This window comes from Xiphias gladius, chromosome 18 (assembly GCF_016859285.1).
Source record: "Xiphias gladius isolate SHS-SW01 ecotype Sanya breed wild chromosome 18, ASM1685928v1, whole genome shotgun sequence".
NCBI classification, from domain to species: Eukaryota; Metazoa; Chordata; class Actinopteri; order Istiophoriformes; family Xiphiidae; genus Xiphias; species Xiphias gladius.
The window spans coordinates 5,537,355-5,561,190 of record NC_053417.1 but is presented as its reverse complement, the minus strand read 5'-3'; the positions used below and the strand labels follow the sequence as shown (position 1 = coordinate 5,561,190).

At 39.8% G+C, this 23,836-nt stretch overlaps 1 protein-coding gene across 5 annotated transcripts in view; it reads left to right on the top strand.

The window, feature by feature from the left end:
- LOC120804386 (plexin-A1-like) overlaps nucleotides 1-23,836 on the top strand; it is a 302,292-nt gene that overhangs the window by 239,710 nt on the left and 38,746 nt on the right. For all 5 annotated transcript variants that reach the window (XR_005709443.1, XM_040153824.1, XM_040153823.1 and 2 more), the window contains exons 14-20: nucleotides 399-550; nucleotides 1,652-1,772; nucleotides 2,368-2,504; nucleotides 5,632-5,799; nucleotides 13,464-13,557; nucleotides 15,392-15,628; nucleotides 19,868-20,011. Coding sequence is in view for 4 of the 5 variants with exons in the window: in XM_040153824.1 (XP_040009758.1) it covers nucleotides 399-550; nucleotides 1,652-1,772; nucleotides 2,368-2,504; nucleotides 5,632-5,799; nucleotides 13,464-13,557; nucleotides 15,392-15,628; nucleotides 19,868-20,011 (1,053 nt within the window). In the remaining variant the exon portion in view is untranslated. The remainder of the gene's footprint in view (nucleotides 1-398; nucleotides 551-1,651; nucleotides 1,773-2,367; nucleotides 2,505-5,631; nucleotides 5,800-13,463; nucleotides 13,558-15,391; nucleotides 15,629-19,867; nucleotides 20,012-23,836) is intronic.

Here is a 23,836-nt window from a genome sequence, read left to right as displayed (position 1 = left end):
CAAAGCCAAGGAGGTGATTTTTCTTCATTAAAACTAGGATCACCTGATATGGGCAGCTCTGTATGGTTTGTTTGTGTGTGTATTTTTATGTGTGTTATGCCTGGTTGTATGTTTGTTTTAGGGTGTTCAAGCATTGCAATGTTTTGGGACTATTTTCAGACTGGTTGAATGGGGACAGAATATGAAACTGTATTCAATTTGTGCCCTTAATTTAAGTGTGTGTGTGTGTGTGTGTGTGTGTGTGTGTGTGTGTGTGTGTTTACTTATGCTAATTTGAATATATGTTGGAATGCACTGGTCAAAGTGGTAAAAAAATATTGATTCTTTTGTCTCCTTTCCCTTCATTTTGTCTCTTTTTTGTGCATTACTCTCGGTCCTCTGTCCTCTTGTTGGTCCAGTTGTTCCCTGAGACGGGTCCTCGCCAAGGGGGAACCAGGGTGACCATCCTTGGGGAGAACCTAGGTCTGCAGTTCAGAGACATCCAGATGGGCGTCTGGTTGGACAAGGTGCCGTGTGTGCCTATCGAGGAGGAGTACGTGAGTGCAGAGAGGTAAGTTAAGCAACAGAAGATATACATTCAGGTATGCGCACAGGCACGCACACAGTCAAGCACACACATGCAATAAAAGCATGCACGAACTGAAAATGGCACAGAGGCATGTATGATCACAAAGTGCAGAAACGCAGATGAATGCATTTGCAGGCACAGACAGACAGGAATTGTCTCTCACCGAAGCACACATTCATAGATCTGAGGACACACACACCAAAGGCAGCAGAATCCCGTATCTCTCTCATCCTGACCAATCAAACAACAGAAAAAAGTCAGCCAGCACACATTTCTGTGTAGGTGCAACCTCATTTAACAGCTGAAAACATAGTGACATCATGGTTTTTTTTTGTGTCTGTAAATTCCATCTGTCGTTCCCCTCCTTTACTCCCTACATATGCTCTATCCTTTATTTTTCTCATCCCTCCGTCCTGACATTTACTCCTCTGCAGGGTCCTACACGGCTGAGAAATTGAGTTCATGCAGATCAAACAATCTCTCTGTAGTGCTGTTAGTAGGGAAATGATGCATGTTGAGACAAAAGGCATCTCTATTCAAATATTACATACACATCAGTTATTCTACACATTTTCCTGACATCCCCGCACCATTTCAGACATGTCATATTTTTTATATTTTCCCCGTTTCCTAGTCAGGTTCCATCTCTTTTCTTTTTACTTTCTTTCACCTCTCCTGAGACCAGGATTCAAATCAATTGTGTCAGGTATTTTGGTGCAACGTACTATGCATACTAAGCCTACTGTGGTCATGTGACTGAGCATTCGTTCGGTCCTGCTTTGTCTAAAGCAGTGTTGGTAAAATTACCCTAAAATGTACTTCATCAGGAACACACATGGTTGCATGTGGATGTGATAGTCCTTTGTTTGTGTTTAATGTATGTCCTTGCTTTTGTTATCTTGTTGGCACAGTTGTGTAATTTTCCAAACTGGTGAATTATAAGGTCGATGTTACTAAGGAATAACAAAAAAAAAATTTAAATTAAAAAATTGATTGACAACAACAAAAACAATGACAATACCCCAACCCTGACCTCTTACACACTTCTTTTTACCATCAATCCCTCCTACTTTCCATCTACAGAATAGTGTGTCTGCTGAATGATGCTACGGGCTACAGGGTCCAAGAAGCTCAGGTGGAGGTGTGTGTGAGAGACTGCGTCAATGACTATAGAGCCCTGTCGCCAAGGCCATTCACCTTCGTGGTAAGGACCATACAACAAGGTTCTTCGCGGGGTCTTGTGTTAGATTAGTTGTTCTATAACTGCCATGGTGACTCTAAAAAGACACTGCTTTGTTGAAAAATCTCCATGTCATATGATAGAAATCTCTCAAGCTCATTTCAAGAATTAGGTAGAAACCGTTTCATTTTAAAGTGACATATTTAATGTTGTTTGTCATTTCACTGTCATCATTTTTAAGGAGAATCATTGTGTCATTAAATTTTAAATATTATGGGTACAAAAAGCTAAATTAGCAAGTCTTTGGGCATGGTCATTACTTTGTTTTTAAGCTTTTTAAATACTATTTGTTTTGTCTTAATGACAGTCAATATCACCTATGAAAATATCTTATTATATTTATTATAGACCCGTTCCTATGTCATCTCATTTATCCTTTGACTGTTTTCATGATGTATCCTTAATGTGTTGTTAATTCAACCTATTCAGTTTTTTGAGAATGATACTTCTGTAATACTTAAGGCTAATACATATTTGCATAGAAAGCAAATTCATGTAGTTTTTCATCTACTTCTACTACTATTAAGACAAACTTGTGTTTATTTCCTCTCTTGTCCAGACTCCGTATTTCACCCGTATCCAGCCATCTCAGGGGCCCATTTCTGGCGGCACCTGGGTCACCATTGAGGGAAGCAACCTCAATGCAGGCAGCTATGTGTCCGTCAGCATAGGACCACAGCCTTGCTACTTCAAAAAGTAAGGAGCAATTTTTCTTCAATCTAAATTAAATTTGAATCGTCCCTGTGGGGAATTGGGAACATCGACGCAGAAGAGCGTATGATTTAGATAAGAATAAGACAAATAAAAAATACTTCAGATAGTAAAACAAGTTCATAATTGTGACTGAGGGTATTGTAGCTAATGCAAGAGATGAATAAATAACAATAAAGAACCTGTGGATAAATAAACAGGCTCTGTTTAAAGATTTGGTTATGTGCAAAAAATGTCATCATCATAAAGATATTACATGCACATGTAAGCATGTAATCAGTGTGTCAAGTTACAGTGTTCTTTTTGTGTGTGTGGGTGATTGTGAATGTTTGTGTTTAAGTGTGTGTGCATGCTTGTGGCTCAGAAACACACAGTATTTCCTTGTCTTTACTCACAACGGCTTTCCCAAATCTAGTGCATGAAAAAATTCAAACTATCAGCGCAGTTGCCTGCATGTCAAATGCATGGATTAGCCTCTCACAGCTAATCTCTGTTGAAGCTACTGTATGCTAGCTTTGATGTCACAGCAGTCGTTTCTGTGCCACGGCCTCCTCACAGTAAAGCGACAGATCCAACATCACCACAACTGTTCGCTCACCTCAACTCTGTCTTCATCTGTCACACTCTGTGTGACCGTGTTTGTGGCATCTTGTGGAAGGTTGCTCGGGCATGAGTTCTTTGTGAATGGGGTTGCTATGGTTACAGGTCAAGGGACTTGGGAGGAAGGATATTGAGGATTCTCTCTCCCTTTTTCTCTCTCTCACACTCTCTCCCGCTCCCTCTCCCTGTGGCTGCCATGGTGTATAGAGGCACAATAGAATGTGCAATACTACATTGAAGAATACACACACACACACACACACACACACACACACACACACACACACACACACACACACACACACACACACACCACACACACGTGTTGCTCCTGTGAAGTCATGGCCCAGAAAAGCAGCCACCACTCAACTGTGCTAAATACATATTAGATGATGTAGCTACTGGGGACTGCACATAAGACTGCAATTGAAAATGTTATTTTGCCTATGGGACATGCGAGCATGGTCACACACATATATAGTAGTATACACATATGCAGACACACAAACTCTTTCCATCCCAGTATTTGTGACTGGTGGCCCTGATCCTTTTGAGAGCACCAGTCATCGCAGGTATACATTTCATCAAACGTGACTTCAGTTCCCTGTTTCTCTTTCTACATTTTTCTTTTCCTCCCTACACTAAACCTATCTAATTTATTTTGATATAAAAGAAATACAAGCTGTGGATCAGGGGTTACATTAATCACAATATAAAGAGATTGTATTATTTCACAATCTTTGCAAAAATGTTTTCTCTCTACAAGTGAAATATTTCACTTTACAATTTCAACTTTACACTTCATTGAAGTTCTTTAACTTTCAGTGATGTATAATTTTTTTATTTTTTTTATTTTAATAAAAACAGGATTTGTCACTGCATACACTCTACATACAATGCTGCCTTACATACATATTCCATTTACAGCTGGCATTCAGATGCAGTCTGAATCTGGATAATCAATCTGGATAAGTAAAAACATGTTAATACAAAGTGTAAATGAACACAGAATGCATTGTCATCGGAATGTGCTCTGGTCAGCCAGACCACATCTGGAAATGGTCTGGGTCATATTGTGATCAGATCTCAATCAAGTGCAATCTTTTTGTGTTACACCATTCTTAAGAAAAAAAGTCTCCCAAAAAGTGATCTTAAAATGAATGTCGCCCTGGTGATGGGCCTCATTTGCTGAAAACTCTGCAGCCCCGCCTAACTAATTTTCATATTGAGATCTGATCCCTTTTCAGGCCACAACAAGACAACATAAACCCTTATTAATGTAAAAGTAAAATGATTATGAATCATTAGTTTATCATTAACTCTTTTACTACTAGGTGCTTTTAATCACTCTGTGCCTATATGCCTGTTGGGATTCTGGCATCTGAGGAATGTGGAGAGCCTCTTTTCATGAAAGTCCACGGTCATCCAGCTTACATTAGCATGTGGAGAGGTCGTGAACATCTTGAGGCTTCTTGCCAATTGGTTAATATCAGGTTGTTTTTGGGCAGATGGCCAATCATGTTCTAGTCTTTTGTCCCTGAAAATATAATAAAAAGTGAGACTTCATTTTCCTACTCTGAGACTTTGCCATCTAACTTCTTGTCATAAGGTATTTGTGCCCTATTGTATACAATATATTTGAATCCTCAACCTATCAGTGTTTTGTGTGGTTATTGTGTTCAGGGTGTTTACAGACAATTTCCACAACAGTTAATACCAAGTGCAAAAATGCAAAGGCCCAAGGATTGGACATCAATATCCAGATTATGTTTCCAGACACAGATCATATGTTAATTCCAGGTGTGACAGTTCAAAGCACATATAATATATAGTACATTGTTGATAATGGCTTACAATGCTGCAATCAAAATCTCCAACTGTGATTCACCAACTGTGATCCTGTGATCCTGCAGGCCAGGAGACTGGTCATCTTACAGGACTTGACAGGCTTTTTGGGCTGAAATGGACTGGTCACAAGTGGAACTATTAAATCAATTTAGCAGCATATGATTTTAAGAGAATGAGATTAATTGGCTTCTCAGGCTAGACACTGGTAATTACATGGACCTCAGTATTTAAGGTATGTCCTTTCACAAGAAAGTAATAATTGACTCTATTTTTATAAATCTTTTTTTAGAGTGAACAGGCTCAACCTCCTACTTGGGTATTGTTTGGAGCCCCCTCTGCTGTTCACTTTGTATGTGAAATGTTGCTTTCTCTAAAATAATTTCAATTCACTTCTCTTCTCTTTACAGTCTTGTATGTTTCTGTGTCCTAGATTCCTCTTTATTCCCATGAGAAAGCAGTACCTTTCTAGATTTCAAATCTCAGTTTAAGCCGTTTCCTATGACATTTAAGTTAAGATTCTAGTTTTACTGTGTCACATTTATAGAGCTTTGTGGAAATTTAACACTTGGCTGACTTGACAGTGATTTTGGCCACCTTCTAAAATTTGTAAACTTTTGTTGATCACCCTCCTCCAACTTTTCCTTCTATTCCTCGCTCTATCCAGGAGGAATGCCCATGAGATAGTGTGTGTCACACCAGCTGGATTGGCACCAGGCAGTTCATCAGTCTTGGTGGACATCGATGATGCTGAGCTGAGAAACCCTGAAGTCAAGTTTAACTACACTGAAGACCCCACTGTCCTGAGGATTGAACCTGACTGGAGCATTGCCAGGTAAGCCACTGTGTTGTGTAGTAGTCCAGCTCATTTTACTGAGCTGGACTAATTATTTATTTCTTCTATTTAGTCCATTTAGGTTCACAATGTCCACTTTAGCCCAACCAGGGCTTCTAGACAAACTGGCTTGGCTCAAAAGCTTGGCATTTGGCAACTTGAAATCTCATCAACTAACACATTTTGGTTTAGAGAGGATATTTGATTCGTTACAGCAACAAATGGCTTTTGTTCCTAAAATGAATCAAGGTTGAAGAGTTCCTGCAGGGAGCTCAATAAATGCACCAGACCTAAAATGTTGTTTCCTACTGGAATTTTGTCTAATAGGAGTCATGACTGAGTGCAGGGTGGATATCCTGTGAGGTTTGTAGCTTGAGGAAATTAGAGTTTGGACCTTGACTTTTACACTACTGCTTGTGGTGCAGCAGCAATACCCGGACAAATTCGAGGAAACGTTCTTGAAGCAGTTCGAGCAGACTTAAATACTACAGTAGATGAAAGCTCTGACAGCGGGTTTGGAACGAGGCAAATTAAAAGTGCCCGTGGAGATTTTTCATCAGGCCTCAAGTAAAACATTTTTAGTATGTGAAATCATCAGCAGCAGATTGGTTGATCCGAAAATGGGGAGCATGAGCTTGTCAGATTATACAGCCCATTTATTGTTTAAATATTATTGGTGAGTGAAGAGGCAGTTAATACTGATCAGCTGATGGTATGTAAGGCTAAAGTTCTCTGCCTGAACTAATGCAACTCTCAGTTTGATATTCAGCTTTCCATAGCGTGTCATGCAGTACTGCACTATATATGCCCAGCTAAATAAATTAAGACCCTCTACTGCTCAGCATTGAGCATGACAGCAACATCACTGGGGAGGACACACACAAGCAACGGTTTCGCATTAAAGTAGATTTATTGGCGGGGAAGGCAAACTCACACACATATTAGTCTGAAAGGCAGAGACTTGGGTTGGTACTGCAAAACATATCGCCAACCTCAGTAGCTTTTCTCTTTGGGACAGTGGATGATTTTAAAATTCCATGGACTCATCAGTGATTTTTAATCCTGTCTAGGGCACACATGTGGTTGATTTTTTTCACCCGCTATCACAGTATTTAGTACGATCCCAAAGACTCACTATTTATAGGAACCTGATGGTCCTTGTATGATTTAAGTCCTATCTGGATCCTGGATCTTAAATTGTCAGAGCTGGATGCCTGCTGACAATGACAGTCACAATTTTCCTACGGAACATTTTTATCTATTTGAAACCACCTTCTATGATTTGGCAGGACCTAAAGTTCTGTCCAATTAATGAGTTTTCAGTATTACCAGTTACCCACCTGTTTGAAAGGGCCAATCCAATCTAACATATTAAATCCGAAAACCTACTATACACTCTTCTTTTCTATATTTCTGTATTTTTTTTATTTCCTACCTTCTTAATTTATTTCAAGATGTTGAAACAGGCCACTATGTAGCCCTGTTTTCTCTAATTTTACCTCCTCCCTTCCTGCTCCCTTCTTTCCTTCTCCGTGTTGCTTCCCTCCCTGTGGTGACTCATCAGTAGATGGTAGCAGATAGATGCAGAGCTTGTTACAGAAGAGTGTTGATGAATCCTGCCCTCTTCCCTTTGCTCAGTAGGACTGGCTGAGAAGCAGCTGCGGCCCAATCACTGCCCTGCGCACCCACTGTGTGTGTGTGTGTGTGTGTGTGTGTGTGTGTGTGTGTGTGTGTGTGTGTGTGTATGTGTGTGTGTGTGTGGGTGTGTGTGTGTGTGTGTGTGTGTGGAGCTCAAAAATAGGGTTCTACTTCTCCACGAAGCTCACTCCGGGGTGATGATCCCGCATTAAGAACGGCGCATGCATGCACAAACACACACACACACCCCCCTCCACAGATTCCCAGAGTCCCTGATGTTTGGCCCTGGATCCCTCCTCCATCTGCCTGAGAAAACCACAAAACAACACAACCACACCTCACATACAGTGACCGTGTCTGTGTTGCTTCCAGCTGGAGGAAGCTTTTATTTAGCTAATGCGTTTCAGCCAATGCCCTCTGTCACGGTGTCACATGTTGGCTCAGGTAAAAAGTATAACGAATCAGTGAGACGTAATATCATATGAGTTCATATCTGCTTCATTGTCAGCTTTTGTGCGAACACATGCACACCTCCAGAGCATTATCATTGTGGTTGGGTAATAGCAAGAGTGGATGAAAGACAGTGAGAAGAGGAAAAGAGAAGGGGGGGGGGCATTATCATTGTGCTTGGCTGATGATTTTCCATTTAGGGAGAAGACAGAGCACTTCAAAAATAAATCAATGAGGAGTGCTCATCTGGGATAGTGAGGAAAGCTATTTGGGTTGCAGTAGAGGTTAGACAAGCAATTTTGGACCAAAATATTCAAATATTCTCCCAAACCGACAGCAGATGGATATTAGGCTTGCCACTCCTTTAGCAAGTACTGCCAAGGTGCCCTTAAGCAAGGCACTAATTTCCCTACTACTCCAGTGCAGCTGCTTGGTTGTACTAAATAGAGGTGTTCGGGCAACAAGCAGGCAGTTTTCTCAATATCCTGAAAGTGCAAATTAATTAACCAAAGTACTAATTTTATTACAAGCATAAAGGTCACGCCAGGAAGTGGCACAACAAATTACATCCAAACATCCTCACAAAGAAGGCAGAGGCTTGGTTTCATAGGGACTACTGACAAGGATAGTTGGTGAACCAATGTAGTTGGAGAGCTAACAACTGATATGTTAGCAAGTTGGAAATATGCTAGCACTTGTCGCATTAGCTGTCCAAACTTCTTTGTGTTTTCTCTTTACTGTGCCATGTACTCCCCTTGGCATTCCGTTCCATAATTGTCCATAAATGTACATTTCATTCAATAAAGTCTTATTGAAAAGGGAAAAAGAAGTTCACTATGCTAGCCAAGTGTCAATTAACTAGCGTCAGTTAGCAATCTTGTTTGCAGTTCTCGGTGCTGATTCAATCATTCTATTTGTACTACTGACTCCTGTCCGATAACCATGCCTCTTCTGTGGAACAGTTAACACTACAACACAAGAGGGTTAAAGAAAAGTGGATATTGCAAGAAAGCTACAAGTTACAATAGCTTTTTGGTCTTCTGGCTCTCGGTTACCACTGTCAATATGACTTTCTGTTTCTGTTGGTTGCTGATGCAAATTCTAGTGTCAAAGTTTGCAAATGTTGAACCTGAAGTGAAAGATTCATGCATACTACCCACGAGCTAATCCACTGATTGCTGCAATTCCATTAAAATGAATTGATTTCCCTTTAGACCCTCTAAATACTAGAGACTAGCCAATATTTGCCAAGTCAAGTTTCCACTTGAGGTAACAGTGTTACAGTCAACTTACAAAGAAGCTTTTAAGAATCCCCTGCTATAGAAAAAATGCATCAAAGATATGACAGTCACATTGAGAGGAGGATTAGACCAAAAAAAGAGTGAGAAAAAGGAAAACAGAGTGAGTAGTAAAACAGGAAGAGAAGGTGACAAGAGAGGGAGGGAGAGCCTACAGAGAGAAACACTAACAACAGTGGTTGGATTTCCCCACCTGTCCCTGAGAGTTTATCCTGATTGTCTTTCTGTCTGTTCCCTGAAGCCTGTACCTGAGCTAAAGAGACTCACTTAGACAAAGAGAGGAGCAACAAGGACAGAGGGACTCAGCACAAATATACGTCAAACTGAGGAGGAGGGGGGCGACAGAGGACAGGCATTATTATATAAGTGCAGTTTGCTTTGTCCCATGATGCATCTGTGGCAACGACATAAACATCTAATTAAAAATAAGTTCATTTGAATTTGGCCTTAGCCCCACTGCTCCTTTGTTAATCACCTGCCTTCATCTCTCTAATAAAGAGCACAGTGGCATTATGCTAGGTCACTTTTTTCCTTTATTACATCTCATATAGTATATGAACAAACACAGTTTAAAGTATGTAACCTATGGGTATTGAAGCAATGCTCATGCAATGTGCTTTAAAGGGCCAGATTAATATGGTGCTTTGCACTGTGTATTACAATCTTAAAACTTTAGCTATTAATTAAAATACATTTATTATTAATATATAATTCAGCTTATAAATTATATTACAGCAAGACAACAGACTGAACTAATAGAAGACGAATCCAGGAGAACGTTCCTTGGCTGTGACACATCGGAAAACAAATTTACATTTGAAATGGAATATAGGAGATTTAAAAATAATAATAATAATTAGATAGTAATATATAATATATAATATATATAATATATCATAATATATAATAAATAATGATAGATAGTAATAATAAGATTTTAGATAGAAGTTTCACAATATTACAACTTAAATGCTTTAACATTAATAAGACTCTGCTCAACAGAACAGATTCGATTTGTACAAAATTAATTTTACCACATCATGGCAGAGTTTAATGGCACTCAGCCATAGTGAAGTGTTTCACTTCCAGTTGCTTAAGGAGAATTTGGCTCTGGAGGATTAAAGTTCTGTAGTAGAAATGACAATAATACAGAATTACAAAAAGTGAATGAAAATGGTATGTGAATGTAAAAGCAAATATTGCTACAAGGATGTCAGCTATCAATATACCAGTCAAAGACTTGATGCCCTCCATAACATGTACAATACCAGAGGCTCCAAATAAACTCAGAATACATGAGGCTCATTCTCCTTCTCCAGTAATGAGAACGCTGCCAAAAGAAAAAAAAAAAAAACTCTTAGCAGAGAAGAATAGCTGGACTTGAATCCTTTTGTCAATCAACAATGCAGGAGATGGTACATGTACTTTACCTTTATCATTTACACCCTTTCTTTCCCTATCATCACCATTTGCAGTTATTGTTAGGCTTCTTGGATTAGAGTGGAGATGAATGTCTGGCAATAGCCAGCTAAGCTCTCTATCCAAGATAGTAAGAGGCTCTTGCTCTGCTTCGTATCACCATATCATTTACTCTACTGTTGATGCTTATACATTTTGTACACACAAGTCTTTCTGGATAAGTGTCAGATTGATATCCTCAATGAAAAGACACCTGCATATTGCAGAAGTCAATGGTAATACATGGTAACCTACCAGAAGGAATGTGGCTGGCTATCCTTGTGCAGTGGAGGGGTGGGAGGGTACCCTCTGAGCTGCAGACCTAGCCAAGGATGACAGCTTGCCTAATGCCTCAGTGAGTGACATGATGCTATAACATAACTTATCGTATCTTTGTGGTCATTTTGTCTACCTTTATGACTTTTATAATGGCCTTTGTACATGTGACCTGGATTAGTTATATGATCTTGCAGGGAGCTTCCTCTGATTTACCAGCTACTGGGACTACCACAGGAACGTCCTACCTTCTTTGTCAGGGAGACAGGAATCAGTGTACATTGTTCTATCTTAACCTTGATTGGTGTAGAGACAGTAAAATTGTCAAAAGCAGGTGCAAATACCCCTGCTTTTTGTTTCAAATGGCAGAAAGTCCAGGGGATACTTTATGTGGCAGGTTCATCACTTTTACATGGATGTAGGATTACTCAAAGCCATTAAAGTTATCATGAATCCTGGAAGGAAAGGAATAAAGAGATAAAAACCATGGATAGGATCACTATTTTTACAGGGCCAGCTCCGCTAAAGATTTGGCAGAAGATGATTTGTCAAGATATACCACGATATCTGTTTTTCAAAAATTTAAAATTATACTTTGGCATAAAGCTACACAATATTTGAGAAGAGCTAAAAGAACAACACACCAGGAGACAAGTGGCAAATCTAGTCCAGGCGGTGACGATGAGCAGTTCACCAGCTCAGCAGTGCCCCCCTGCCCAGAGCTGATATCACTGAAGCAACATAGGGAAGAAATCTTAAAAACACTTGACTTTAAAGTGTAGCTAGTGGAGGCGCCGGCCAGAGTCCGAGATCTCTGAGCAGAGAATTACGTGTATTGCATTCCACATCCAGTCAGCAAGACAACTGCAGAGAGATGAGATCCCTTTTTAGTGAGATATCATAACCATGGGTGTTGGAACTACACCCAACTACATTTGAACTACAAACGTCAGCATGGTGCAAAATAGCCACTGGATGTTCACTCCATATTAAAAAAAAAAAAATGCTTTAGTGTCCAATGTCCAATTGTTAATGACTTTTCAAGATATATTATTATCTCAGCCTTTTTATTTCAGACATCAGTGAGAGAAACTAAAGTATATCCTCCTCCAGGCCGTGAGGAACCTGTAGAAAGACACACCAAAGGGAATCTTATACAGTATATTTCTCAGAGGCACAGCAGTGAAAGGCAGTGATCTTCTTGCAGAAAACCGAGTAGAGTACTCAGAGGTTGGAGGTGCCATTGTTAAAAAAAAAAAAAAAAAAAAAAAAGGCAGGCATCGAGAAGGTAAGACATCTTTCATGAAAACCTTATAAATCCAATTTAAGTGTAGCAGTGAAAAGGACAGACTAACTTCATTGTCTTTACAAGTGGCAAGAGTCCTCCGTGATATAGATTTTCTTTTATCCGTGACTTCATGATCCTCTCTCAGCACTAGTTACTGAATTTTGGGGGGTCAGTCCACAAATCATTTTGAGTCAGTCCAACATGGGACACCACCGATGGTATCGCTGGAAATCGCTATTTACTGAATTCAGTCCAGTGACCCTCACCGGATCAAGGCAAGCAGCTATTTAATGTGAATAGAGTTGTGATCAAAGTATGTACTGTATCTCTGTGGAACTTTCCCTTTGACTCAGTTTCTCACTCTGCCTCTTTCTACTTCTTCTCTTACACTTTTAGTCACACATATACTCCCACATGTACTCATTCTGTTTTTTTTTCTCTGTAAACTCTATCATAAAGCGTTCATCCCTAACACTACCTGATGCCCAGGGCACTCAACTCTACACTTGGTGCCAAACTTTTTTTATTTCCTGAAAAGGCATCAGGCTTTTATTTTCCAAAGTTTTTAATAAGAGCTGCACACATGAAGTGTTGAACTACAGTTTTATTAAAAATATTTTATTTTTCGTATCTGTCCAGAAGCAATATTGACATTGAATGTACCAGTAAAATGATTTAATTTTTCATTTTTTCAGTTTCATTTGGTTTTTGCCAAAATATCCGCTAATGCAATACAGTATCTGTTAAAAGCACCTACAGTATTATTAAATTGTTTATGCTTATGTTTAGGCACCAGCAATACTTGGTTATAGTTAAGGAAAAATTGTGGTCTTGGTTTAATACAGAAAAAGTACGGGACATGATGAGTTAATTAGCATTCAGCCAGAACTACCATTTTTTACTTACTTTAGCCAAAGTGCTCTTGTAGCCTGAACTGGGACCCAACCATACATGGGACAAATAGGCACCTCAGGATGTGAACCTCAGTTACTGGTGTTAAAAGTCTGCAATTTGGACACCAACCATCTACACCAACCATCTCCTTTTCTTAGGGAACCTTTGTCCCACTACTTCCTGTAGACGCACACTGCAGTAATATCCATTTTGAATGTACATTTGTGGCAGTCAAATTTGGCCACTATCAATCAGAAATACCCTGGATCAGGCAGAGATTTGTTAACCCTGGAGAAGGTCTTGTCCACTGACTGGGCATTTCTTTTCACTCATTACCCACTCTCTTCTTTTTTCCCCTACAGTGGTGGGACTCTACTGACAGTAAGTGGGACCAACCTTGCAACCATCCGAGAACCAAAGATCAGGGCCAAGTATGGGCAGGCAGAGTCTTTCCATGTGAGTACAGACAGACACACACACACACACACACACACACAGTACAAGCACACACTCTAACAGTCAGGTTCACATAGACAAGCAGCCAGTGCAGAAACACACACCACCATGCACAAGCTCATATGCACAAATAGAAATTCACCAACACACTGGGGCATATGTTCAGTACATAGTTCAGATTTATGAATATATACATACATTAACTGACAAATACATTCAGACATACCCCTCCACACACACAAACACATCTGCAGGCAACTGCTTCTATAGTATTGACGAGGGTGGCAGACAGTCTGTCTCTGTGTTTTGCTCATGTCTCGTCTCTCTGCAGCTACTGCTTCAGACATCTAAGGCTACCTCAGGCCACATAGCTTTTCAAATGTCACCACACCACATGAGTGTTTGTGTCACAAAATGAGAGAGACAACATGAGAGAGACTGTGTGCATGTATGAGTGAGAAAGAGAGAGGCAGAGGATGTCCTGTGGAATAAAGAAGAAAAAAAAATCGACACAAAACCTAAAGGCCCATTTAAGAAGCCGAAGATTTTCATCAGCTCCGTAGTTAATGTTCACAAAGCACTTTGGTGATTGTCACTGGGAGCTGAAGCTCTTTAGTTGTTAGGGTTAGGGAACTAAACTCCAAATAATACTAAGGCAATTCAACCTGCAGATAAAGCTATCGTATATTGAGGCAAACGGCCTACACGATGCATCCCACGTAGCCCTCTATCAAAGCGCTACTTAGCACTTAAAGGACCATGCTGATGTTTTTGAATGTTATCACCCATTTACTACATTTCAGGAGTACTTAGCTGCCAGCCATTTTCCAAAACATACTATAGTGTTTTACATTTTTCAATGCATTTTCTCACCTTTCTAAAAACTTTTGGTTTCTATTCAGTTTGGTACAATATAACAGTCAACTTGCAGAGATTTGTTAGAGATAGGTCACAACGAATATCATGGCTGCTTATAGTTTTGTCAGAGCAGCATTACTATTGCATTGCAATGAAACTGAAGGTGTGGATTCATTTGAAAACCCATGTCCTGGTGGGATGTTTCCAACTTCCAAGATCTGATGGTGTAATACCACAGCATTCACAAGGCAAAAAAACACGTTTTTTCATTGAATATTTACATTTTTTATCAATATTGGCATATCTACAAAATGGGGTGTGTCTTGCCATAGGTTGGGGTTAGGTTGGGGTTCACTATACTTATTGATATACATTCCAGTTGCACTTTAACCAAAATCAATTAAGCAGTTGTTCATAACCTTCCTTGCCGTATGCAATAATTTGTGCTAGCAATGTAAAATACATTTGGCCATGCTTGCGTCCCACTACAAACATGGCCATGACATCACCTATTCACTTATTTTTCTAAGCAATGATGTAAAATATTCTTAGGTACAAACAAATGCACACAGCAGATTGCACATTAACAGTTGATCACATATTTATAACCAATTTACATTTCAGACTACTATAAAAGCATAGTAGTATCTCAGAAAATTGACTTACAAAATGGATGGGTTATTATACCCAACTGATCCATTTTAAAAGTAAATTATAGCTTATACTCAGTGTTTCAAAAGGAGGCCATGCTACCAGTTTTATACATGCTATTCTCTTGTAAATAGAGCTATAACTAGATTATCATAAAAAGTATTTAGATTTGTGCTCACATTCATTATGCTTTATATAGTTTCATTCTAAGAGGACTAAAAAACTAATTTATAGTACCATACCTCAAATTTAAATATGGAAGATTCTCCAGTGACTATAAACATAAGCCATAAACTTGCTTGTTTCCCCTCGCTCTCATTTTCAGAATTGTACGGTGTACAACAACTCAGTCATGGTTTGCCTCGCTCCATCGGTGGCAGATTCAGACCTTGGTTTTCCAGAGACCGGCACTGGCCCAGATGAGATCGGATTCTACATGGACAATGTGAATGCTCTGGTTGTTGTCAACGAGACATTCAGCTACTACCCCGACCCCGTGTTTGAACCGCTGAGTCCCTCTGGAATTCTGGAGCTCAAACCCACATCGCCACTTATTCTTAAGGTCAGAAAGGAACAAGGGTTTTTTTCTAAGACATTGTTCTGTACTTGCCTGTACATTTCACCTGATTTCATCAGTATTCTGATCTGTTGTTTTTAATTTGCAAACAGCATTGGCTAGTACTTATCCAGGGAGCTTTGTAAACACTTTTTGACTTGTCAGGCACTTGTTCTACATTGGAGATGTGAAGATGAAATTTAGAAATTTGGAAAAAGATGATTATCCCTGTTTTTGCACTATGATAGAATCAGCTGATGGTATCAAGATTTCCATTGGTAAAAGAAAGAAAGGCAGTATCCTCACCAGCTGATCCATATAGAAGAAATGTACATAAGGAAACAACATTGTTCTTGTATTACAGTGTAAAGCTAGTTAGTTCTGGTATTATAGGTATGATATGGGAAAAATGTAATGTTTTTTAATTTTTAACATTATATGGAAAAGGCTAAATAATGACTAATTGATGAGTTAAGCAAAGATAATGCTATCTCTAGTTTTGGCTGTGTAAACCTCCCCAAATCCAGAGAGGAGGATATAGCTGCTAATGTTACCCTAAACGCTGATGGCAACCGGGACCGGCTTCCACACAGTGGGGAAATACTACACAGTGGATGTGCTAGACGTAAATGGGACAATTTTTCTCTAAATGTAATCTCTAACCCTACAAACTAATCCAGTTTGTTGATGATGTGTATCTTGGCATTGAGGTAGTTGCATATTATGCTAGAGCAAATAATAACTGTTTAATCCATTCCTTACTCTAAGAGTACGTCCTTGTATTTTTAGTTTTTGAACAGCTAAAAAAAGGACAACACCTTCCAAACTCTTTGAATACCAGTATTGCTCTTAGAGCCACATGTACGCCACTTTGACTCTTTGACATGTGAGGAAATCCAAACCTTACAGTTGCTTCACTATGATTTGACACTTGCAGTTGAGGGGAGGAGTTTATCAGTTGCTTGTCATAAAAGAAGATTATGGTATAGCACAAAACTGGAAGGGGGTGCTGTTCTCGTATTGCAAACCAAGCTAAAGGTTGATTTACCTAACAATATAAAATGAAATAAAATAAAATAAAATGGATAGGTTTTTTGTTTTTTTTTTACTATTATTTAAACTGTCATTGATTTTTAATAGTATTGATGCTGAGCAGCCATACAAAAAGGTCTCCGGTAGTGGTAGATAGATTCTCAGAAGAGTCTCAAAGATATTGAACCTATTTTGTATTAATAATGGCAAAGTCTACATACACTCACACACACAAACACACTGGCATTTTCTTTCTCATGAAAAAGAAAAAAAAAACACCCAAATGTGTTACAAGGTCTCTCAGACAGAGGGAAAAAAATCTCACAAATTCATAATTGAGAGCTGAACACAAACGTTCACACCTTCCAAGGCCTATTTCTATCCTTCAGTAACTAATGGCAGCTTCTTTGACTGCCTTCCTCCTCCGCAGCCCCAAGCGCTCTTAAATAATAGTTCCTCCAATTTGTGTAATTAATTTCTAGTGCTGGAAGGGCGGTGTGGAACACACAGGCCCAGAGTCCAGGAGATGTGGATTATATCGGTTTTCATTTTCATTAACAGTGATTGCACATAAGCATATGAAATTAATTGGCTGTTTCTGAGTTGTGTGTATGTTGTCATTGTATTATCACACTGAGCTCACCTGAAATGTTTAGTCAAAGAGTAATTGGAAACAAATTATAGTTTCTGTTTCAGAGGGAATACATGTGCCATTACTAATGCAAAATGAACTGAAATAACCAGCATGTTAGTGTCTAAAAAGAACTAAAGGAGTTGAAATCAATATGTCTCAAGTGAACACTTCAATCATTTAACTGCTGACACTGTGTGGGCCATACAGTATATTAATGTGAAATAGTTAAACACATTTACTTCATCTTTAATGAAAGTGTAGACTCTACACAATAAAGGGACAATATAATATTAATTTCTTTCAGGTCAGTGTCACATTGAAGTGTTACAATTGCATTGAATGCAGTGCTTTTATCTTGTGCTAGAATTTGCCTTGACTATCTCTTGTGTTATCACTGAGAGTGTGTTACGGTGTTCATTTCCATGAAAAAATTGAAAGCAGCGTAACCATCGTAATTTATTTCTTAAATGATAATTTATTAGCAAAGAGCCTCTCAGTAATTACCAAATCTCCTGCTTGGCTTGTTGGTGGAACTGCCTACCTAGTGGAAGCACTGATGAGATGGACAAAAATGCAATTTGGCGAGATGGGATGCGGGGGTAGCGTTTCTCAGATGCATGCACTGCGCTCGCCACGCAATTAATTTCTCATCTGAAGTGTCGGGTGTGTTTTTACTGAGGTGTGTTAGCGAGAGAAAAAATATTTATCTGGTCTTGGTGTTTCTTGAGTGCTTTCCTGTGTGTGTTTGTGTGTCTGTGAGAGCATATCCCTGCATGATGCTTCTTGCCTGCTGTGTGTGTGTGTGTGTGTGTGTGTGTGTGTGTGTGTGTGTGTGTGTGTGTGTGTGTGTGTGTGTGTGTGTGTGGCAACAGCTCTGTGTGTGGCTGTAACTCAAGTGCACGTGTGGCTTGAACTCTGCATGTGTGTGTTTGCGATGTGTGTGGGTGTGTGGGTGTGTGGGTGTGTGCGTGTGTGTGTGTGTGTGTGTGTGTGTGTGTGTGCGTGTGTGTGTGTTTGCGCAGTGGAATGGGGTGCATGTTTACAGGGTTGCCGAGTAGGGCTGGGTGGTAGCCTGCAGAGACGATGGGATTGGAAAACGGAGTCTGTCTCTGCGTCCCACTGCTAAGCCAGCGGGGGACACGGCAGCTATCTCCTCTTTTTCCCCCCTTTCTCTTTCTGTCACTAGCTCCGTTTCCTGCTCATTCCCTTTTTCTTTCTCTTTTTTTTCTTCTATCTTTTCCTACCTCTCTCATTATCTTTTCCTTACACTCTCCACTGCTGGCACCTGCTCTCTTGATGTTTTCTTGCCACATTTCTTATCTGACTTATTTTCTTTGTATTAATCTTTTCCCCTGTTGCCTTTTTTTTTTTTCTTGCTGTTACTTGAGTTCCCTCTTTTCACACCACTAACTGCGCTCCTTCCATCACAACGTGTGTGTGTCAAATTGGACTTGATATTGAAATGAAAAACTGGAACTAAAATTGACAAATGTTAGAATTTACACACCTCCTGTACAGACTTCATGTGTGGAATTCAGTTTAGTGGACTGAGGGAAAAACAGCATTGGTCAATGTGGGTGAGGGTGCGTGTGTCTCCCTAGTGCCTCTACATCGTATATACACTAAGCATGAGTAAACTTTCCTCTCCCTCCTTTTCATCTTTCTCTCTCATTTATCTTTCCGCAGTTTTTTTGCTTGATTTATCAGAGTTATTTTAAAATAGAATTTAAAAAATATTTATATTTGATCCCAGAAGGCCACAATTCCTGCATTAAACCACATTCAGATAAACAAGGACAGTGTATCAGCAGTTCTACGGTTACAGTTCACTGTCAACAAAAATTCCATTCAAAGACCAAAATCAACAATGAATTGATCCCACTAACATGTATTACGTTTGTATCCAAAGCTTGATATATCTTATTCCTCTGTGCCATAGAGCTCCGTTGTTGTCGCCAGCTCCGTTGTTAAGAACACATCAGTTAGTCACACTCCTGCTCTGGGTGACATGTTCCTTCATTATGATGTAGTTTTCACATACCTCCTGCTGCTATACAAAAGTGAAAATAGACCCCAACAAATGTGCTACTTACCCTTTTTTCAGAAACGTTTGCTAAAAACAGTGTCCAGCTGCCTTAGCAAATTTCTGAGACTTTTAAAAATAAAACAAAAGAAGTACCTCCGACCTAGTTATAAAGATGTATGTTGTCAGTAGGATTTGTTAACAAGGGAAAAATATAAATCATCCCAAGCCTTATCCTTTAAGGCATTTTTTTAATAGAACGTTTTTATTGTCGATGACTCATATATCGCCATTCATTTACAGAAAAAAGATTCATATCATTAGAGAAAAACTTTTAGTCATATTACAAGTCAGTCGAGTACCTTCATTGTTGAAAGTCATTTAAAAGGAAAAGGTGCTGATGGAATTTCTCTCATTGTCGTAGTTAAATACAAGACTTAACAAAAATCTTTCCTACAACATGTTCTGCTCTTAAAAACATCTGTGTGAAAATAAAACATGCATAAATGAGCCGAATGCCTCCTCCTCCCTCACATTTCTTTCTGTCTGCGTTTAGGGACGTAACTTGATCCCAGCGGCTCCGGGTAACAGTCGCCTGAACTACACTGTGCTGATTGGAGAAACTCCCTGCGTCCTCACCCTGTCTGAGAGCCAGCTGCTGTGTGAATGGCCCAACCTCACCGGACAACACAAAGTCACGGTCAGATCACCACTCTGTGTCCGCCGCCTCTTCATCTCTGCCTCCATCAGTGACACTTTGACCTGTCATGACTTTGACTTTACTTAAGTGTTGCACTTTTCTCTCCCAATTTGTCTCTGCATGCATTGAATTGATTATCTGAAAGAGAACTCACTCGATATTTTGGGCTGAGACTTCGTTCTTAATGTAATCTTGTGTCTTTCCTATTCATTAAATTACTGGGTCATTTTTCAGTTTGCAGGATGTATTTAAAAAGCACTTTATAAAAGGACTCAAAATACCACCTGATACATCCACACTGACCCAGTAAGTCTTGTTATGAATATGAAAACATTCTAGCCTGACAAGCTCAGCCCATAATGTCACTCTAACCTTGTTGGTGAGTTATGTGAATAACCCCTCATGTCTTTTCTAAACGATTTCCACTGACAGATCTAGGATATGCTCCATTGAGCTTTCACATCAAGGCTGCTGTTAAATATGTAACGCTTAATTAACATGTTGATCTTCACTGGCCTTCAGCTAGCCTGTTGCTGAAAATAAGGCAGTGGAGGTTTAGAACCCGAATCTTGATAAATGTATGACTGTATGTTTAAATGCAGACTGGGCACCATTGCAGTGCTGTTAATGTTGAGTTAAATCCACCAAGTTTCTTGAAATGTCACAACTCACAGGGAAATCATTCACTTGTGTACATAACCTCCTCAACATGGCCACAGTGAAACTGTATGTCTGCGGATGTAAAACCATGTTTCTTTCTCTCCGCTGAAGCATATCCACGCCAACAGCTGTGCCGGCGTCAGCACTTCTCTGCTGCAGGTGCTGCTGGTTTTGGATTTAAGAGGTTTCCAAGTCCCTCAGTGCCGTCCCCATTTTTCATGTATTTTTATTAGCTTCCCTTTATATTGATGGTGTAGACATTTCATAGTAAACAGAATCTAATGTACCTTACCCTCGGTAAACCAACAAGCCAATCCTCCACCATCACTGGACTTTAATCAAAGCTACACTCATTTCCACTGCTCCATACTCATCTCTTTTTGCATCCACTCTTAGCCTCACCATCACACCAGAAACTTTGTCACATTCGGCATGGTCTGAGACGGCTGCTGAGCATGCTGCGATAGGCAAAGAACAGAGTACTCATGCTACTGCAGACGCTCGATTAATATCATCCACACCAAACAAATCAGTTTGCAGGTTTCCTTAAAACAAATAAAAAATACTGCGGAAGTAAACCTAAAATATAGGTCCTACATGACAGGAGAGTCACATGTCTTTGTTGACCCTGTGACAGTGTAATCACAGGTCAGTATAGGGGGGGTACACATCAGCAAATAAGACACAGCTGCTCTTGAAATGGACTCTGAGTACCCACATGCTGTACATGTATCTGTAATGCAAACTGAGGTAAGCCCCTGCTGTATGTTCTCAGTTATTGTTTCTGAAATGTTGTCATTTCTGGTCACTTCCTGCGGAATGCCAGTGATTCACTTCTCAAGGTATTGTAGTCGATGACATTTGATGTGCATCAAACACGCACATCTGTCGTTTCCGTGTAAAATTACACACACCTGCAGCATCTTAACACCTGTAACTCTCCAGAAAATCAGCAGTTTAACCGCATTTTTCATAAGAAATCTTTTAATACAGGCACAGTCTGTTAATCAGATCAGTACTAAAACTTATGCACTTGAACGTAACGCTGTTAAACTGAGTTTCAGTCTGCGCAATGCCGATGCAAGGTAGGTTTGGTTGGCAGGGACTGTGCCACTGTCAAGATATGTTTTGAGCACATTGCAAGATACTCACGGCAGAAATCCATTTATTTTCCCCTATTTTCATCTTATAGTGCAGGTTAAATTCGCCCCCAGACATCCCCCTTCTCCTACAGGGGCTCGTTTTCTGTCACCTTTTTAACTCCACTTGAGTTTACAGAACTGATTATGGAGTGGTGATGTGTCAATTAAAGGCAAATATAATGTGTCCCTTTGTGATAAACCTACCGTTTTGCTAGTGATGTTGTGGCAAGTTGATTTTTTTTTTTTTTCAATATACTACCAGCAAAGGGTTATTTACCTTTTGACATAACTAATTAACAGTGTTATAATAGGATACCTGATCCTGCGAGCTCGAAACATTTATTCATAAGACTAGAAAATGAACTAAAACCGAATGTGGACAAACAGAGAGCTAAATGATGTATGTCGTACCGGCTAAGAGATAAGAAAAGTGTATGATTATCCACGTCTGCTACAGTTTATGTCCCTGACAAGGCACTGTCAGCAGTGGAGCTCTGTCCTGGAGTTATGCAGAAACATAAAAGGTGGTATTAAGAATAGAATTGTTTCTCCAGAATGCCACTGATATGCAGACACTAAGCTCGTCTCTAAGCTTTAATCCAGGAACCTCATTCACTGTATAAACCTCTCTGATGTGCAAATTTTGTCCAAGTCTCAGCAAATCCAAGCTAAAGCATCACCACATCATCACTGAGTTACTTCCTGTTTTCTATGTGAAGTGTCACAAGCTGCAAATAGTTTGTTAGCGCCACTCACGGTGTGAATGCCGTCCTTGTCACTTTCATTTCCAGTGTTTCATTTTCCAAACTCACAATAAAGCAGGAAATAGTGCAGGAAAAAGTCAAAGAAGGAGCTTATAAGTGTGTCCTGCGGCAACCATTCAGCTTTACTTGTCCAGAGTGTTGAGCTGTCAACAGAGTGCAGACTGAAATCCCTGATCCACTCTGACAGGGACAGACTTTCAAAATCGCCACGCAGTTCCTGGAGCATCCGTATTGAGGAATGTCAGACCTCAGCACTCTGAATATATTTGGCTGTTTGTCTGAATTTCCCACCAGTGTACCCCCCCCACCTCCTGCCCCCTTTACACTTATCACCAATGTCCTTTCACAATCATTTCACTATATCATTATGACATTACTCCCTGCTAGCTACAGCCAATATACCTAGAAAGCCACTGACAGCGCATCCATGTAATTCAATATGATAGCTCTCGACGGATACAGCCAGCTCCGAGGTGGAACTCTTCTCATTTTTTTTTTTTTTTTTTTTTTTTTTACCCTTCTCTTTCTCTTTTTTTTGAATGAAATGTCATGTTGAATATCGGAGCGATGCAATGTGTTGGCGGGGGTGGCAGAGTTAGTCCTTCGTCTGACAATAGGCAAAGAAAAAATAGAGCTGTCTGTTCTTATCTCTTCTCTGTGCGTGCGTGCGTGCGTTTTTGTGTGTGCACTGTGTTCCCAATTCTCAAGTGTACTCATATGTTTCTATTTGTGCGACCATCTTTTTCTCTGCACATGTCGTGCAGGCTGATGCGGAGAAGGACACAGCTGTGGCACAATAATATTCCCTATGTAGAATGACCTACATGCAGGGGACCCCAATGGGTGTCCAGACATATTGGGCTTGTGTGTGTTAATGTGTGCATGTGTGGGTTTACAGTAAGAAGTGTTGAATGTGTATGTCAGTGTGTCTTTGTGTGTCCCTACAGATGCTCAGCTGTGTGTTGGCAGCTGTGTTCCTCCCTTGAGTTTTTGAAGAAACTTGTTTGTTGTTTTGGCCTTCAGCTCTTTAAGTTCTTCCATCAGTCCCTCAGTCTGTCAGGAGACTAAAAATAGAAAAATGCCTAGAAAATGTGTCACCGACTTAATATTCCTTATACCAATGCTCCATTCAAGTCATCAGAGGATACATTTCCCCCTGATAATTGTACCAGATATACCAGTGACCTCTGATTAGATAAGTGCTAATTAGCAATGTGAGGGCTAACAAGCAACCCTATATCTCAGAATTTCACAAATCT